This window comes from Acinonyx jubatus, chromosome D3 (assembly GCF_027475565.1).
Source record: "Acinonyx jubatus isolate Ajub_Pintada_27869175 chromosome D3, VMU_Ajub_asm_v1.0, whole genome shotgun sequence".
Classification (NCBI taxonomy): Eukaryota; Metazoa; Chordata; class Mammalia; order Carnivora; family Felidae; genus Acinonyx; species Acinonyx jubatus.
The window spans coordinates 53,233,018-53,252,287 of NC_069392.1; the positions used below are offsets into that span (position 1 = coordinate 53,233,018).

The following is a 19,270-nucleotide window of genomic DNA, read 5'->3' on the forward strand; positions in this document are numbered from 1 at the left end:
ATTAAATGCATTTTTGACAACAATATTTTCAACTCACGATGAGTTTATCAGAATATAACCTACTCGCAAGTCAAGGAAGATTTGTACAATGACACAATGAGAGTGCACATAAAATGCATTAAAAAGCACAATATGGTATATGAATATATTATAATTACTTAGAAGAAAAAATAAGAAATTACATTGATTGCACTAACGGATTCATTTTTAAAATTTGAACATCATTACCACTTCAATATGAAAAACGAGTGCTTCAGACTAGCTGCTAGTTTAACTATCACTACATTTCCTTCATTTTAAGACAGTCCAAAAATAATACTCACTTTAATATCTGCCAGAGTTTTTTGCCTCATGGTAATGAGTGTTCTGTATCTCTGTTCTTCTTCATAGAGTCTCTCTTCACAGGTTTTTTTCTCACTTACGAGCTGATCAAACACAGCTTGTACATATTCCTTTTTATATTTTGTAGTTATATAGTGGTTCCTATGAAGAAAGAATTGTATTTGCCACTGACCAATTCATATTTTATTTTCTGAAATACATTTGTGATACAGTTTTAAAGAGCCAGTATTTAAAAGTCTTAGAACTGAAGGGCTTTGGAAAGATCCCTAATCTTTTCCACAGGCCTATCTCCATAGAGCTACTTCTAAATGATCCAGTTGGGAGAAAATCTCTAGAGAAAACCTCTAGAGAAATTTAGTGGATTTTCTTGGTTTCCTACCCAGCATGCCTCTCCAAAAGAACCCCTCCTCCATGCAGCATATAACCCCAAAAATACATTCTAATTAGATTAAGTATAATTAGATTAGACTAGCATGTGGCTGATTATTCAGGAATGAAGATATGTATTAATATAGCCTAATAAGACGAAAGGCGAGGACCTAATTCCATGTACAAAAGGCTCCCATCCACTAAATGTGAGTGAGTCATGTTTTCAAACCTGAAGACAATGGGCATAGAGGAGAGAGAAAAAACTGAGTACCTAGTGTTGATCTCCTGGATCACCAACCCTGCAGCTGACCCTGCCTAAGAGCCCCTGTTCTATAATATGACACATTTCCCTATTGTTTAGTTTAAGCTGTTGTGAGAATGTGTTCTGTGTGTGTGTGTGTGTGTGTGTGTGTGTGTGTGTGTGTGCATTTTGTCCTTTGCAACTAAGTATATACTGACACAGAGATTAAGTGATTTTTCTTTAAATAAGGAACAATATAAGTAGAAAACGCATCAAAAAGTGGTTAATACAATACTGCAAAACAAATATGCTTTAGAAATAATTGCCAGAGTTGATCAGTAACGCAGAATACAGAATAAGCAGCTGCAAAAGCTCCACACAGTCTTACGTTACCCACAGTTGTTTTTATCTCTGCTGGTATAGAGAACTGAATCCTCTGCACAGTTAGCTAAAATAGCAGCAGGACTAAAGTTTTTGAGGGACTGAAATGTTAAAGTGCTTTGAATATAATACCTCATTTAATACAACAACAACCCTTGACATTATGGAACATAGAATACTGGGGAAATTCACACAGGAAAGAGCTAGTATGACCAGAACCAAAATACTCCCACAGTTGCTCCCAACAAATATCACTATATATTGACTACATATACTTTGTTCCCTACACTAAGTATTTTGAGACTGGATTATATTCAACAGAGGATTTAGTTAATTATAAATATACATATATATACATATATATATACACATATATATACATATATAATTATATATACATATATATAATTATAAATACACATATATACATATATACATATATATACATATATACACATATACATACACATATACATGTATATGTATACATATATACATATATACATATATGTATGTATATATACATGTGTATATACATATGTATATATATACACATATATGTATATGTATACATACATATGTAAATACATACATATATACATGTATATATACATATATGTATGTATATATACATGTGTATATACATATGTATATATGTATACATATATATACATACATATGTGTATGTATATATATGTATACATATATATATACACATACACATATAGGCACATACACAAATGCATACATTATGATTATATGTATATCTATGCATGAAAATAGTGTTTCCTTTCTCCCAGTGATAAAAGGAATAAACTCTGAGGTCCTATGGGTCTGGTTTAAATCCTTTCACATCCTAATTAAGAAACAGGTGTAAAAATTAGAGCCAAGGATAGCTTTGTTATTATTCTTATCACCATATTTTAGTAGTTTTGCACATGCAAGCTTGTGTTGCTAAATTATTTAGATACTTGAAGGTTCTCTTTCTCATTTGTCATTTCTTTGTCCTTCTCGGTGTCTGGCACTAGGCACACTGTAAGTTCTCAATAAAGAATGATTAGCTTGATACAGTCACCTACTGAAAGTACCAGTAGACTATTGCTAATACAGTTTATCTGCAATAATCTTCCTTTCCAATCCTAGTTTAGGGAGTCAACGTGCATAGCTGTAAGAGCACCACTTTGGAATAAGATGGACCTAAACCAGAGCTGGTTCTACCACTAATTAGCTGTACAATGTTACGGCTGTCAACTAATTTCCCTCAGCTTGTTTCCTCAGTATTCTTCTAAGAATGTTATTATATAATTTAAAGATTTGTTGTGAGAACTGGGTCAGATAAAGAACACAGACTGCCCACAGAGTATCTGGTACGTTGAGAGGTCAATTAATGGTAACTTTAAATATTACTTGACATTATCCATCATTATTGTTAATTATAGATCTGTCAATAATGTCACAGCTTCAGCTATTCTTTTTCTCCTTTTCCTGTGAGAAGGCAGACTTTTGTCAAGTTTAGAGAGGGAACTGATTCACTGGGACATGGTGACCAATCTTGTCCCACGGGCAATATAATCTAGCCACAGAACAGACGAAAATGTTAGGACTGAAATGGTAAGAATTCTGAAGAAAGGAAATTCACCAGCTCCTAAACTAAATCTTTACAAGTTCAATGAGAATTAAAAAAATGTAAGCTTACACCATTGAACCTCAGCATATTTGTACAGACGTTAAATGATGTGGATAAATATCTTTCAAAATAAACAGCATATTTCCTTGCCTTCTTACATGATATACTGAATATAATTTAATGTTTTTCAGATAAATCTGTATGATCATTTTGAATATGTTTTTACCCTATAGTAATAGCTAAATAAATCCTTGTTGAGAGCATGCCCTGATTCTATTAGAGTGTATGATAATCAAGCTGTGCGCAACTGTTTTCATGACATTTTATCCCTCAAGGGCTGTGATTTTGCTAATGCTATGTTAGCCTTATTATACTTAAATCAAACTATAATTCCTAAACGTGACTAATGTATATTCTTCCAGTAGTCCTGCAAGCTCTGTTCTCAATGTATTATAAAATAGAAAATAGAACAAAAAGGAATAAAGGAAGAGTATGCAAGTTCTAAGTAAGGGTCTATGGAAACACTGAAGGATCTTAGACCTGGTCATTCTCTAAGTGAAAGACCTTACTAACCCTTGTCATGTATGCCCCTGACTAATGAAGGGACTGCATAAGAGGTTTTTATAATAAATATGAAAAAATTACATGAGGTTTTATAGAATATCTATTTCTAAAGGCTTACCTTAAAACTTACCAAAAGTGTTGGGTGAAAAACCATATATTATTAACCATGTCATGTGAGTGAGAAATATTGAAATTAGTGGGAAAGATTAATTTCATAATTAAGAAAAGTTCTTCTACTTGGAAAGAATAAATATTTGCAGGTACTCAAATAAGAATAAACCCATCAGAGTAATAAAAAATGAATGCAATTTATGTTCTTAAGCCAAAATTATCAAATATTACATGCTTATTCCACATCAAATAATGATGGCAAATTATGGATCATTTTAAGAACAAATCTTAAATATGGAAATCTGATATCTCTTTTATAAATAATATATTGAACATTTAATATTTTATAACACTTAAATACTTACTTTAATTGCTCAAGTGTCTGAGCCAAAATATTCTTTTCCTTCTCTTTTTCTTTTAAGTCCTTATTCAATTGATCTATTTTTGCATGATAAATAACTGTTTTACTTTTAGTGGTCTTTATTTCTTTAAAAATCATTGAGCGTTTTTCCTGAAAAACAAATCCAAGAATGTTTTATTTTATTATTTTTTTTTAATGTTTATTGATCTTGGAGAGAGAGAGAGAGAGACAGAGTGTTAGCAGGCAAGTGCCAGAGAGAGAGAGAGAGAGAGAGAGAGAGAGACACACACACAATCTGAAACAGGCTCCAGGCTCCGAGCTGTCAGCACAGAGCCTGATGAGGGGCTCGAATCCACAAACCATGATATTATGACCTGAGCCGAAGTCAGAGGCTTAACTGACTGAGCCACCCAGGCACCCCAGAAAGTTTTATTTTAAATACTAGAATTTTCATATCCTGGCAACTTAAGGATACAATTACATTTGGCCATGTGAACAATCAAAAGCAAGCAGTAACTTCTTATCAACATAATCAACAACTTAGATTTACCTTCCCTTCTTCATAGTTAACACCTGATGTGATTTTCTAAAAGATGGGTTAGAAGTATACAGTCTCTCTCCCCCCATCTCTTTTCCTCTCTCTCCATTTTCCCCTCTCTCCCTTGCACTAACTTGTCTGTCCCTCTACACGCCCACATACATGCACACCTTAAAGGCACGTCCTTTCAAAATGCAAACATGTGGTTACTGTTTTTCAAACGTGTACATTGAAGGTAGGCAAGAATATACATTGTCCTGATCATTCAAACACAAGAAGTTGGTATTTAATACATTTCCCCAAGGCTGGCCTGTACAATTCCAGACTGAAGATTTTATTTTCCATCTATTTTTTGCATGATCCCTTTATGACTGTTGATGTTTATATTGACTTAATGATTTACTGACTGGATGACTGACTTACAGAATGTTGTTCCCTACATCTGGCATTGCTTCTAATTAGTGCTACTCTCCCCCAACTGATTTCACAGATTTCAACTGCTCCCTTTGCTCCTATTTTCCTCCATTTTCCCCCATATGCTCCCTGATTCTTTCTCTGCTCTTACAGATTTCAAGAAGAAAGGCTAATCTTTTATATTTATTTTCCTACCCACTATTTGTCCACGACTTTCAACACTGGGTACTGTGTTTGAATTTCCATATCCTCCCTTTTTTTTTCTTTTTCTGAAAGTTCTGGAATGAGGGTGTTTGTTGGTTGGTTGGTTGGTTTTTGGTTTATTTTCAATACCTGAATATGGTTGAAAGATGAATGACTAGGATTCTTCAATGAGACCCAACAGGATATTATATTATTACTAGGAGAAAAGTCAACACCTCAAAAAAGTGTGAAGAGATACATAAGTATGGAGTAAATTAAGTATTCAGAAGCTGAAGAGGATGGGCAACTGTGAGTACAGCATGCTATCACTAAACTTGACTTTTAAGTCAGATTCCATAATTCATGCCTTAATCTTGAATGAGGATTCTTGTAGGAAACTAAGAAGACCTCAGAAGCAATGGTATCTACAACTGAGACCAAACCAGCCAATTCAGCAATGCTGAAGGCGGTGTCAGAGGATTCTATACCAAAGGAAAGCAAGAGTGTGCTTCCTGCAGACAGCAGTGAAAAGCAAAAACAGTATTTTGGCACTTTAATAGGTACCATCAGTGAGGCTTTGGTACATGTGAACAGCATATCCCCCTCCACGGCATCAAAAAAGAGCAGAAACAGCACTATAAGGAGCTGAGTAGAAGGAAGCTTTTAGATGCTCTATGTCAATCAGGGGTACAAATTTGAGCATCTCCAGTTCAAAAAAGGTTGGGGACCCCAAGAGCCATTTGTAAGTCTATTGATAAATGCTGAAGTGCCACCAGAGTAAATGGGAATAGAGGCATAAAAAAAGTACATTTAGAATCTGACCATCCTTCGGCTTATTTTTCTCAAATACTGTCATTTCCAGCCACATATTTAAAAGATATCAGGTAATAAATATTATAGAGGCGCCTGGGTGGCTCAGACACTTGAGAGTCCAACTTTGGCTCAGGTCATGATCTCACAGTTTATGAGTTCAAGCCTCACACTGGGGTCTGTGCTGAGTGCAGAGAGCCTGTTTAGGATTCTCTCTCTGCCCTTCCCCCACTCGCACTTCCTCTCTCTCTCTCTCAAAATACATAAACTTAAAAATTAAATAAAGATTATATTCATATTCTAAATTATTAATTTCAGATTATAAGTAAGATTTAATAAATGTATTTTTAAATTATCTAAATGTAATAAGTGTATATTCTATGTCTATGATTTAAATGGGGGTGAAAATAGTAAAAATTCAGTAATGGCCCACGTTTAGCTTGGCCATGATTGAAATGCTTATGCACAGTAAAAGATAAGATTATTTGTCTTAAAAATTATCTTAGAATTTAAGTTCTTAGAAGATAAAAATAGGGTCTACAGTATATTTTGTATACCTATCAGCATAAGAGTACTTAATAAATGCTATTAAATATTTGAATTACAGCAGTCTGGGGTTCCACAGCAACATGGTACAGAAGGTGTTTCTTCATCCAGGGATCGCCCATCTCACTGGCTTCATCTCTTTTCATTCCTATAATAGGTACCCTACTTTCTGGTCATACCAAACTACCTACAATTCCACAAACACACAGCACTATTCCATGATATCTTTCCTTTGCAAACATAGCATCTGTTTCTAAAATGCCTTACCTCATTTCTTCATCCATTTAAAAATTATATAACAATAATAGTAGAAACCATTTGTTGAATACCTCCACTGCCAATCGTTTTTCATTCTTTTAGGCTTTGTGTGTATATCATCTCTGTTCTCTACAACATATGGCAATGCAAGTACTTAACCTCCATTTGCTCTGTGAGTAATAACCTCCCCTGAAAAACTTTCCCCAGATCCCTCAGTTCACAGCTCAGTTTCCTCCTCCATGACACTCTCCCACCTCATTATACTGCTGTCATAGCTTTGCTCGCAGAGTATTAATGCTCTCTGCGTCCTTGTCTACTCCCCAAAAAGATGATGTGCTTCTTGAGTGAACAAAGTTCTCCTTTTACCTCCTCAACTCCAGCAAATTCCAACAATGTTTAATATATCTCAAGTGTTCAATAATAACTGGAAAGGCAAACTAAGTTGAAGGACAAATAAAAGAAAATTAACCCTTCTTCTCTAGCACTTGAACTCCTAGTACCTTGGATAACACTGAGCACAAAGAAAGTGTTCAGCCATATTCTTCATTGAAATCTGTTATTTGTAAGACATACCACTTTTGGCAATTTTTAGTTAATATTTTTGAAACCAGTATTCAGATGTGGACATGAGAACTGTGGTAGCTTTCAACTGTACTGCTCAACACATAGGTTTTAGGTTTTGTGATGTGTTACAAGTAACTTGTGATCAGTAACAGAAGTGTGCTGAGTAGTAGGAGCTTATTGGAATGTTTTTGATCCTGAGTTTAAAGGAAATACTTTTAATGTTCCATCATTGAGTATAACATTTTCTAAAAAATACTGGTAGACACACACTATAACACACAATCAAGGTCAGAATGTTTTCATTCTGTTTCTAGGTAGTTGAAGGTCTTTTTGAAAAGCATTGGTGGCTATGGTGTTTTATCAAATATTTTGGGTTGTCTTTCATTTCTGTAAATGTACTGAATTATATTAGTACAGGTGATCCTTGAATAGCACAGGTTTGAACTCTGCAGACCCACTTACATGCAGAGTTTTAACAGCACACTATTGTAAATATATTTTTTCTTCCTTATGATTTTCTTTAGTCTATTCTACTTTAATATAATAATATAGAATACAATATCTGTAGCATACAAAAATATATGTTAATCAACTGTTTGTTATCTTTAAAGCTTCCAGTCAACAGTAGGCTATTAGTAGTTAAGTTCTGGGGGAGTCAAAAGTTACATGTGGATTTTCAACTATGTGGGGGCCGGCACCGCTAAATCCTGCACTGTTCAAGTATCAGCTGTACATTTCTTTATGCTGACTCATCTTCACATTCTTCAAAAGAATCTTAACTTGCATAATACATGCTTTTAAATCACACTGTAAAACCTCAACGCACTGATATATTTAAGGTTTTGTTATCTGTGTTCATAAATGAGATCACCTATAGAATTCTTTTTCATGCTAATCTTTTTCAGTTACAGTTTCAGAATTACATTATTACAGAATGAATTCAGAAGCTCTCCATACTTTGTTATGGTCTGTATCTGGTCTTTGTAGGGATACCTGTAAAGTACCTGGGCTTGTTCTTGCCACTAGTGGTCTAGACAAATGACATTTATTCTATAATTATCATTCTACTCTTGTTGTGATTCTTCCTCTTGACTCAGTTTTCATTATTTGCATTTTATAAATAAATTATATACTTCATCCAAATTTTAAAACAAACTGCTATGCAAAGCAGCATTCTTTCTTTCATTACTATATATAATTATTTCTCTGTTAGTTTTTCCCATGGCTGTTTTTATCCTCTTTTTGTTCACATAGATATGCTAAGCACTTTAAGTTTTTCTTACCAAAATAATTTATTGGTAATACTAAAGTATTACCCTGATTTTGCTCTATGGTTTATCATCAGTCATTTATAAATAAATGGTAAGTTATATTTTTGAATATTCCTTAACACAGAAGCAAATAATGGGAAAAAAATGTAATTTAAAAAATATGCCCAGAGGGGTACCTGGGTGACTCAGTCAGTTAAGTGTATGACTCTTGATTTCAGCTCAGGTCATGATCTCACGGTTTGTGAACTTGAATCCTGCATGGGGTTCTGAGCTGACAGGGTGGAGCCTGCTTGGGATTCTCTCTCCCTCTCTCTTCTCTCTGCTCCTCCCCCACTTCTCTCTCTCTCTAAAAATAAACTTAAAAAAATTTTCTAAAAACATATTTCCAGTGATCTATACAAATGTTTTCTTTTTGCTGTAATTTTTTTTTGTTAGAGTTCTAATTTTACTTCACTATATTCAACAAAAGTAACCTGTATGAGCAGATCAGAATAATGTAATGGTTAAGAGCATAGATTCTGGTGCCAATGCCAGATTTAGTGAATCTCGACTGCACCATTAACAAGCTGTGTGAAACTGAACAAGTTCATTAAAAAACAAGGCATTAGATTCTTCAACTGTAGAATGGAGATAATAATAGCATAATCTTTGTAGAGTTATTATGAAGTTGAAATGAGTTAATATATCTGAGCATTTTAAATAACGTCTGGATATAGAGAATTGAAAAATATCAGTATCTGTTGTTGGAGTTATTGTTGCTAGTATTATTATATTCCTTGGTAAATTTTTAATATTTATTTTGTGGACTAGTACAAACATTTTAAAAATATTATGATTACACAGGGGTGCCCGTGTGGCCCAGTCGGTTATGTGTCCAACTTCAGCTCAGGCCATGATCTCATGGTTTGGTTTGTGGGTTCGAGCCCCGTGTCGGGCTCCATGCTGACAGCTCAGAGCCTGAGCCTGCTTCAGATTCTGTGTCTCCTTCTCTCTCTGTCCCTTCCTGCTCTTGTTCTGTCTCTCTCAAAAATGAATAAATGTTAAAAAAAATTTTTTTTAAAGATATGATTACACCTCTATCTAATAGCCAACATGCTGTCCACCAACAAATCCAATTGGTGCTACCTTAAAAATATATTCAGAGGATAGCAAGTTGAAGATAGTGGACTATCTCCACTTCCCCATATCCAGTGATTTTATAAAGACAGAATACTGGAGATGAGGATTTTCAGGGAGCAAATATTTCTTTAATTTTTTTTTAATGCTCATGTATTTTTGAGAGAGACAGAGAGAGTGTGAGCGGGATAGGGGCAGAGTGAGAGGGCGACAGAATCCAGAGCAGACTTCAGGCTCTGAGCAAGCTGTCAGCACAGAGCCTGATGCGGGGCTCGAACTCACAAACTGCGAGATCAAGACCTGAGCCGAAATCAGATGCATAACCAACTGAACCACCCAGGTGCCCAGGGAGCAAATATTTCTGATTTGGAAAAAGCCCTGAAGCCTTTTGATATATGACCATGCTGCCTTTACAATGGCGTGAGGGTAAAATTGAGTTGTCGGATATTAACAAATGTTTCAGTCTGTAGATTGGTCTCATCTCTAGAAACATGGTACTATCTGGTACAATACAGAAATCCCTACCTCTACTTTGTAGGAAAGGTTAACAGGAGGGTGCACTAGTACAGTGGGAAAAACACTATAAAAGAGAAAAAAATGAAGATACACTCTGTGTGTATGTGTGAGTGTGTGTGTATGCGTATAGAAACTTAGTGCAACCAATTAGAAATGAGCGGTATCCACCTAAAATAAATTGCTTGAATAGTTTTCATTGACATAAAGAGGTTGGAAATTCATAAATTTTTTTGGTATTAAATTTCTTACCTCAGTTTCTATTATTGCATCACGAGTTTTCTTCCCTTTTTTTCTCAAATTTTTCTTTGTTCTTTCCACATTTCTTTTAACATTTTCTCTTTTCTCAATTATATCATTTAATGTCTAGAAGACATTCAGAAATTAAGATATGCAGCAGTTACAATCCAACTACCCTGGTTTAGACCAAGTAGTTCCCAAATGACCATTTTAATAGTAACAATATGTATTTTGGTAGAAAGGGAAAGGACCACCACACACGAATAACAAAAATATACTATGATATCCACATCCCAATATTCCACTTGAATTAGCAGATAAAACCAAAAATCTAATAAATTTTAGCTAAATAACAAAAACTAATAAACTCACATAGAAATTATAAGTTTTCACCATATTTGAAAATTTTAACCAAAATTAAAACTCCAAATACCAATTATTAGCGATCATTACCAAAAGTGCATAAAAACTTGCTATTTCCAAGAGTCTGTGTTAAATTCATAGTTCTTATAGTTTATAAACTATTAAAATATAATAAAAACAAAAATGATTACTGAACTATAAGATGAGGAAAAAAAACAATGGCTATTATAAGATAAAGGGGAATAAAAGTCATTAATCTTTTTAGGAATTCATTACGCTCAGATGATTATACTGAGGCTTTTGAAGCAATTAATAAATTTCCATCACTAATGTAAGGAGGAGCCATTATTAAAATCATTTATCTCACTAGGTGTTAGTACTGGTTATATATTCATTACATGAGCTCTAGGATAAGCAATTAAGAGCCCTGAATATAGTAGTATACTCAGAATTTGTTGTTGCCATGTTTTATGGCCTTGTACAAGCTGCTTCGTGCATTTAGGCCCTAGTTTTCTCAAGTCCAAAACACAGGTAAGCTCTGTCTTGGCTATTTCACAGGGAGGCTTTGAAGATCGAAATAAACTTTCAAAATGGGAACATTTTATAAATCATAAAGTTTTTTTAATTAAAAAAATTGAAAATTATTAAAGGCCATTTTAATAAATTATTAAATTACATCATCATTTGCAAAGAAAAAAATTCTGTTGCTAAAATGGCCCAAACGAATGTATGTATGTCCTCCCTGCACCTAAGGACAAGAATATATAACTCTCACCACACCCTCTACTTCTCCAAAAGACTAATGACAGGATGCATACATATTTTTCTACTAAATTTTTCTTTGGGAAGGGCTAGTAGTATCAGTAACTGCCATAAACTTGTTGTTTTGAAAATATTTTATCGACATTTGCTTTATTTTTCATCCTATGTGTCTCAACTTCTTCCACATACATCAAAAATTTACCATAAAAATGTCAAGATGCATTAGATTTTATATTTGAGTAAACATAGCTTCAGCATTTTATTAACAGGCAGTGAAGACTTTGAATTAAATTTAACATAGTGGGCAATCACAAAAGAAAAATCACTACTCATCTGTTTGAAAACTGCTTTTCCTAGGTACACTTTAAGATAGAGTATGGGGGCCCAGGTAATAGCATCAATAGTCTTGCCATTTGGTTCCACTATAGATCAGCTGTGTGGTCATAAAATACTCATTTTGTTCATGCTTTTATGTCTTCCTATGTGAAATCATAATATTCCAAATAATAATGTAAGATCACATATACGATTTATCGACCTCAACACTCCTGGAAATTAGCTTCTGGATTAATTGTAAGTGCTTACGTCAGCATGCTCTTTGTGGGCAGTTCTGATTTTTGCGGCATCTTCTTCTAGTTCAAGCAGCGGCGTCTCTAGTTCTGCCAGTGCTAGGGTGTACATTGCTTTCTTTTCCATAAGATCCTGTCTCTCAAGGATCTGTTCTTCTTGAATGGAATACAATTTTTTCTGCCAGCAAAAATTTTAAAGAACTCATTAAGTTATCAATCACCTAAGCATGGGCTAAGGAGTGCACTTGTGATGAGCACCAGGTGATGTATGGAATTGTTGAGTCACTATATTGCACACCTGAAACTAATATAACACTGCCTGCTAACTGGAATTAAAAACTTAAAAAAAGTAAACATTTATTGAGTCTCAGTCTTGTGTCAGGCAATAATATTTGTTATTTGAAAATTAAAAAAAAATTATGCCACCACAAAAAATAGGTATGAATATACCATATTTAAACAATGTAGTTATTATTCAAAAATGAGAGACAATTAATATAGATAATAAAAATCAAACATTCTTATGTAAGTATTGGAAGATAATAAGGTTAAAAAGCACACTAACAACAAATATTGAAATATATGTAATTCTGGCAAACTAAAACCCAGTAAAACCAATGGACAAGAAGTTAATGACAAAATACTAAGCTAAAGGGGCTAGAAAATTATGGAATTATTGAACATACATACACATAGAAAGAAAAATAAATCAGGAAATTTGGCATTTTCAGCATAGAGAAGCGGAGAAACACTGCTTTTATATGTCTGAAAATGCCAAATTTCCTAACAGAAGAAATCACAAAATTTGTATTCATTTCAAAGAAGACCAGAGGTGCAGATAATCTCAAATAAGTGTATACAATAACACTGTTTTGGACTGTTTTGCCTCTTGATTTTATTTTTAGAACTTCAAGTATTCATGTATCTCTGAAGGGGAGCCATTCTAGAAACATGTCAAAGATCAAAACAGACAACCTGGGTTCCAAAGGATATGCAGGTGGTAGACAAAGATAAAGACATTTTAAATTGACTTTGCTAGCTATATTAATTTGATTTCAAAATTTTTATATAGAAATAACATATGTTTTTTCAGTGTTAAATACAGAAATTCAATTGAAAGACACTAAAAATAAAGAAAACATAACATCATCACAAAGCAAACTAAGGAGACACTTAGGAATAAGATCTCACTGCCCTTTTACTAGACTGGCAGAAATTCCCATTAAGCCACAAAATGAGATATGTGTATGGGAGGTCAGTTTCTTTATGCATGATCAGGCTCTGCTAGTCGTACACAGAGGGCAACTGTCATCAGCTAAGGAGAGAAAACTGCTGGCTTGCAAACCAAGTAGGGAAAAGATGCCTCATTACAGGCAAATTTAAAATGCTAAGTACAATGCAAATTAAAGGAAGAATAAAATATTGAAACCGAATTAGGATTACCTGAATCATCATTCCATTAGTCACTTCACTTCGAATAAGTCTTTTCAAGAATTCTTCTCTACCCTATATATTATCAAATTTAAGAAAGGTTTTATTTATAGAATATCAGAAAATATTATTGAAGACAACTGACAACACAAGCAACATTTTACTTACATTATAATAAAGAATAAAATATTTATTAAAAATTGAGTAGTATAAAAAAACAACAGCCAACCAACCAAACATACAACAAAAAATCCGATGTTATTTGAAACAAAATAAGTGATACAAGACCAAGAAAAAAAAAATTAAAAAAAAAAAAAAAAGGCGTCCGACTTCAGCCAGGTCACGATCTCGCGGTCCGTGAGTTGGAGCCCCGCGTCAGGCTCTGGGCTGATGGCTCAGAGCCTGGAGCCTGTTTCCGATTCTGTGTCTCCCTCTCTCTCTGCCCCTCCCCCGTTCATGCTCTGTCTCTCTCTGTCCCAAAAATAAATAAACGTTGAAAAAAAAATTAAAAAAAAAAAAGACCAAGAAAAAGAATTTCAGTTCAGTTCAAGTTACTTTATAATCCTGAACTAAAAGATCAAAGTAATCAAAAAGGAGAGACTAAACAGTCTTCAATTCCTCTTTTTAAAAACTATCAGTTTGCTTTCAATAACACCTTCCAGAAGGAACACATTCAATTTTGAAAATTGATAGTCTGAAGTTTGTAAAATGTAATCAGATTCTCCATTTGGCCAGAATATTTTTTTTCTTTTTTCTTAAAAAAACAAATCATTCTTTGGAATTTAGTAGGCAAAAAATATGTAGAAAAAAATTTTTTTTTCTGTTACTTGGATAGATTTAAACTCTCCATAGTTGTAATTGACATTACCACACAACACCAGAGATGCTGCCTTTTAATTATGCAGTATGGATTACATAGCTACTGAGAACAGTATTGGGAAAATGAATCCATATTACTGTAGATTTAACACAAGAGATAGAGTATGGTCTTAGTAAAGTACTTATTAAACTATCATTGAAAATGTTTAAGAAGGAGGATGGAGAATGACAAAGAGTTATAGTAGCTGTAAAAACATCTAAATAACTTATTGAACAAATGAATTAACAAATAACAAAGTACTTTTGGTCCCTAGGTTGGGTAATCAAGCTATCAAAGTTTTAGGTTCTTTCAAACTCAAAAATAGGTTTTTAAAAAATATCTTCATATAATGAGAAACTCCAGATCCATTAAAATATCATAATCACACAGATTCTTACTCATGAACAGCATGTGAAGGATGGAGAGTGAAACCAGGCCGACAAGGTGTTTCCCTGAGACTTAAGGAAATAGGGGCAGTGGTAGGAAATGCAGAGGTAAGTGCCTGAATAAGAACTGGAAGAAGAAACCATTTTCAGGAGGATGGCCTGCAACCCAGCCTGTGCCAAACTTTTCAGTTCTTCTAATTGTCGATGGATTGTAAAAGGAATGGAAGTCCAGAAAATTCACCATTTCACACCTCTGACAAAAATGGATTCAACCAAGACTTACCAGTGGATGCTAAATTTGGATAAAAAAATTTTTTTGGAAACAAAGATAATTTCATGTTCTTAACATATCACTCAATTGGGTCAATACTACAACAGGAGAATAAATAAATTTATTAGTCATAACTTTAACCAAATGACCAAACTTACTATCACTAATAATGAGACAAACTTTCACCATGTGCTTTGTGATGTTTCATTGACACAATATAATAACTATGTAATAGTCCTGCCAAAAGTGTTTAACCTGAATTTAACAATGAGAACAAAAAAATAAACCCATTGTGAGAGATGTTCTGGAAAGTAAATGGCTTAGACTCTTCAACAAATGTTAATGCAATAAAAGGCAATTTTTTTTAATGTAGGAGACTCTAAAGATTAAAAGAGACTCTAGAGTTATGAGATAAATGGAAGACATGGTGTTCAGTTACATATAGAAACCAACTGAATTAGAGAAGTTTGCATGTGGACTGTATATTTGTGCCATTTATCTAATCATTGCCTTTTAGCTTTAAATCCAGTCTCTTAACTAATTTGAGATACTAGGGCTGGATATGTAAACTATTTTCTTCTGCCAGCTGGCTTCAAGTGAGGCTTTATCAATAGAGGGCAATGGTGGGGCTTACAAGGCTGCAGCAAGGCCCTTGACAACCTTGTTCTGTTTCCAATGGTTTCCTCCTTCTTCCTGTAGAATTGCTGCCAGCTGGTGTGTGGAAAACCAATGGTGCCTACCCTCCAGGTTCTCTACCCAGAAACTCCATTCAAACTCCATTTAACCTTCATCAAATTCTCTGGCACCTGGCAGATAGCTGCTTAAGGTCATCGACTGAGACACAGCCACGCTCTCTCTCCAGTAAGACCTTACTCTGCTTTGGAGGAAGGTAGCCTCTTTCACGCTCTTTGGGTACTTATCCCTAAAGGCTGTGGATGCTCCCTATATTTGCTATTCTTGTATTCTTTAGAGGTCAACAAGCTTTCTTTGTAAAAAAAAAAAAAAAAAAAGTAAAAAAAATATAGGCTTTGGGGACATAAAGCCTCCATAAAAATAAGTCAATTCTGGTTTTGGAGAATAAAATATATCAAAAGATCACTTTGAAGAGCTTCAAAGAAGTCAAAGAAAAGGCGGAGCATTCTCAGATGCTGAGAAGAGCCCAGATTGAAACAGTCACCTTTGACCTGCTGCCTGGCTTTAGCAGACAAAAACCAGAAGGTGGCAGCAAAGAGCTATTCTACTGGAAGAGACTTATACTAGGACAAAGAACTGAAGAGCAATGCAACACTTAATGCTATGTGTCCGGAAATCCACTTTCAAAGAGAAAAGAGAAGTAAACACCAAATATAAATAGATATAAGCTCAGAATCAAGGAAGTAGCATCAGTTTGCTTTCCAGTGATGGAGGGGAGTTAAGACCAAAGTTGGAGAACTCAAATTATTATATAAGATTTTAGACCAGGAACAGAGAAAACAAGAATTAAAAATTAAGAGTTATAACGAAAAATTGAGTATTTCTGCAAATAACTGAGTTGTACTGAATCAGTGGGGCAGAGCAGCTCTGACTTGCATTCTTAGGGCACTCTTTTGTGGCCAGGAACCTAACAAAAAGTACAGGTAGCAGCCCAAATGGATTCTTTCTAAAAATAAACACAAGGGTACTTGTGTTTTTACCTTTCTTTCTTTATGAAAATAAATGGGTTTTTTTGGAGAAACATTTTTAAATTACAGAAGTAAAATTAAAATAACCTGAATCTCCAAACCCAGGGATGTGCATTGTGACTTTTTGGTGTATTGCTTTTTAGGTCCAGGGATTCAAGTTGTTATCGTTGGTAGAGTCAGCCTAGATAGATACATAGTCTATCTTTCTCAGCCACTAAAAAAAGCAAAATCACCATTTTTAAAAATTTAGAACTGAATGAATTTACAATTTATCCTTGTACTCGTATTACACAACAAATCTATTATTGAAAAATTTGTGTTTTTAAAACTTTCCCACTATATGTTAGCTATGTATTTATGTTTTCCATAAACACGTATTGAGTACCTACTTTGTTCTCAGCACTGGTCTAGGCACTGAAATGCAGTTGTACAAAACAAACAATTCTTGTCCTCCTGGAGTATATTTTCTAGTTGGTATTATGTAACTAATCATAAACATCCTTAACACCCATCTTTGTAGCCTTTGTTCGTCTTTATTATCTGGTGATTTTCTTTAAGTCTTATTTTTAGAAATAATTAACTATAGATTGCAAATGTATTTAGTATTTAAAGTTCTTTACATGGGGTGCCTGGGTGGCTCAGCTGGCTGAACTTCCGACTTCAGATCAGGTCATAATCTTGCAGATTGTGAGTTCGAGCCCCACGTCGGGCTCTGTGCTGACAGCTCAGAGCCTGGAGCCTACTTCAGATTCTGTGTCTCCCTCTCTCTCTGCCCTTCCCCCATGCATGCTCTGTCTCTGTCTCTCGAAAATAAACATTAAAAAATAATAAAAATAAAGTCTTTGCATATATTGGTTTAATATCTACAAATCAATGTGACACATGACATTAACAAAATGAAAGATAAAAACCATATGATCATCTCAACAGATGCAGAAAAAAAAAAATAGAAAAAACCCAAAATCAGTTCATGATTAAAAACTCTCAACAAAGTCTGTTTAGAAGCAACATAACTCAACATAAAAACGCCATACATGACAAACCAATAGCTAACATATTACTCAATGGTGAACAAATGAAAGCTTTTCCTTTAATATCAGGAACAAGACAAGGATGTCTACTCTTACCACTTTTATTCAAAATAGTAATGTAAATCTTAGCTGTAGCAAAGAGACAAGAAAAACTAATAAAAAGCATTCAAATTTAAAGAAGTAAAACTGTCACTATTTGCAGATGACATATTAATATATAGAGAGAACCCTAATACTCTACCAAAAAATTATTAGAACTAATAAATGAATTCATTAAAGTTGCAGGATACAAAATAATAGAGAGATATGTTGTATTTTTATACATTAATAATAAAGTAGCAGAAGACGAAATTAAGAAAATAATCCCATTTAAAATTAAGCAAAAAGAATAAAATACCTAGGAATAAATTTAACCAAGGAAGTGAAAGATCTATAACCTGAAAACTGCATGACACTGATGAAAGAAAGTGAAAACAACACAAACAAATGAAATTATATACCATGTTCATGACACAGAAAAATTAATATTGTTAAAATATTTAGGCTACCCAAAGTTACTAATCTACAATTTCAATACAATCCTTATCAAAATATCAACACTGTTTTTCACAGAACTAGAACAAATAATCCTAAATTTGTACGGAATCATAAAAGCGCTCAGTAGCCAAAGCAATCTTGACAAAGAACAAAGCTGGAGGTATCATAATCCCAGATTTCAAAACACAACACAATGCTACAGTAATCAAAACAGTTTGGTACTGACACAAAAACAGACACATAGATCCGTAGAACAGAATACAGAGTGCAGTGCATAAATAAACCTATGCTTCTATATGGTCAATTAATACCTGACAAAGGAGGCAAGAATATACAATGAGGAAAAGGCAGTCTCCTCAATAAACGGTTGTTGGGAAAAACTGGACAACTACATGCGAAAGAATGAGCCTGAACCACTATCTTACATGAGACACAAAAAATAAACTCAAAATGGATTAAAGACCTAAATGTGAGACCTAAAACAATAAAACTCTGAAAGAAAACATAGGAAGTGATCTTCTGTACACCAGCCTTAGCGACATATTTTATAGACATGTTTCCTCAAGATTCTCACCCTCACTAATCATCAGTGAAATGCAAGTCAAACCCACGAGATGAGACCCCCTACCAGTCAGAATGGTTATTATCAAAAAGATAAGAAATAACAAGTGTTGGCAAGGATATGGAGAAAAGGGAAACCTCATATGCTGTCAGTTAGAATGTGAATTGGTGCAACCACTATGGAAAACAGTATGGAAGCTCCTCGATAAATTAAAAATAGAAATATCATATGATTTATTAGTTCTACCCTAACCCTAACCCTAGCCAAATAAAACAAAAACACTAATTCAAAGAGATATATAAGCCCCTATGTTCTCTGAAGCATTATTTACAATAGACAATAAATGGAAGTAACCTCAGTGTCCTTCAATAGATGAAATGGATAAAGAT

The 19,270-nt window shown here is 34.0% G+C and overlaps 1 protein-coding gene across 6 annotated transcripts in view; it reads right to left on the bottom strand.

Moving 5' to 3' along the window:
- The window catches only part of CCDC178 (coiled-coil domain containing 178), a 421,184-nt gene that overhangs the window by 246,871 nt on the left and 155,043 nt on the right, over positions 1-19,270 (bottom strand). For all 6 annotated transcript variants that reach the window (XM_053206558.1, XM_053206557.1, XM_053206555.1 and 3 more), the window contains 5 exons: positions 13,587-13,649; positions 12,160-12,321; positions 10,462-10,575; positions 4,001-4,146; positions 324-483 (listed from right to left, as the gene is read on the bottom strand). In XM_053206558.1, the coding sequence (XP_053062533.1) occupies positions 324-483; positions 4,001-4,146; positions 10,462-10,575; positions 12,160-12,321; positions 13,587-13,649 (645 nt within the window). The remainder of the gene's footprint in view (positions 1-323; positions 484-4,000; positions 4,147-10,461; positions 10,576-12,159; positions 12,322-13,586; positions 13,650-19,270) is intronic.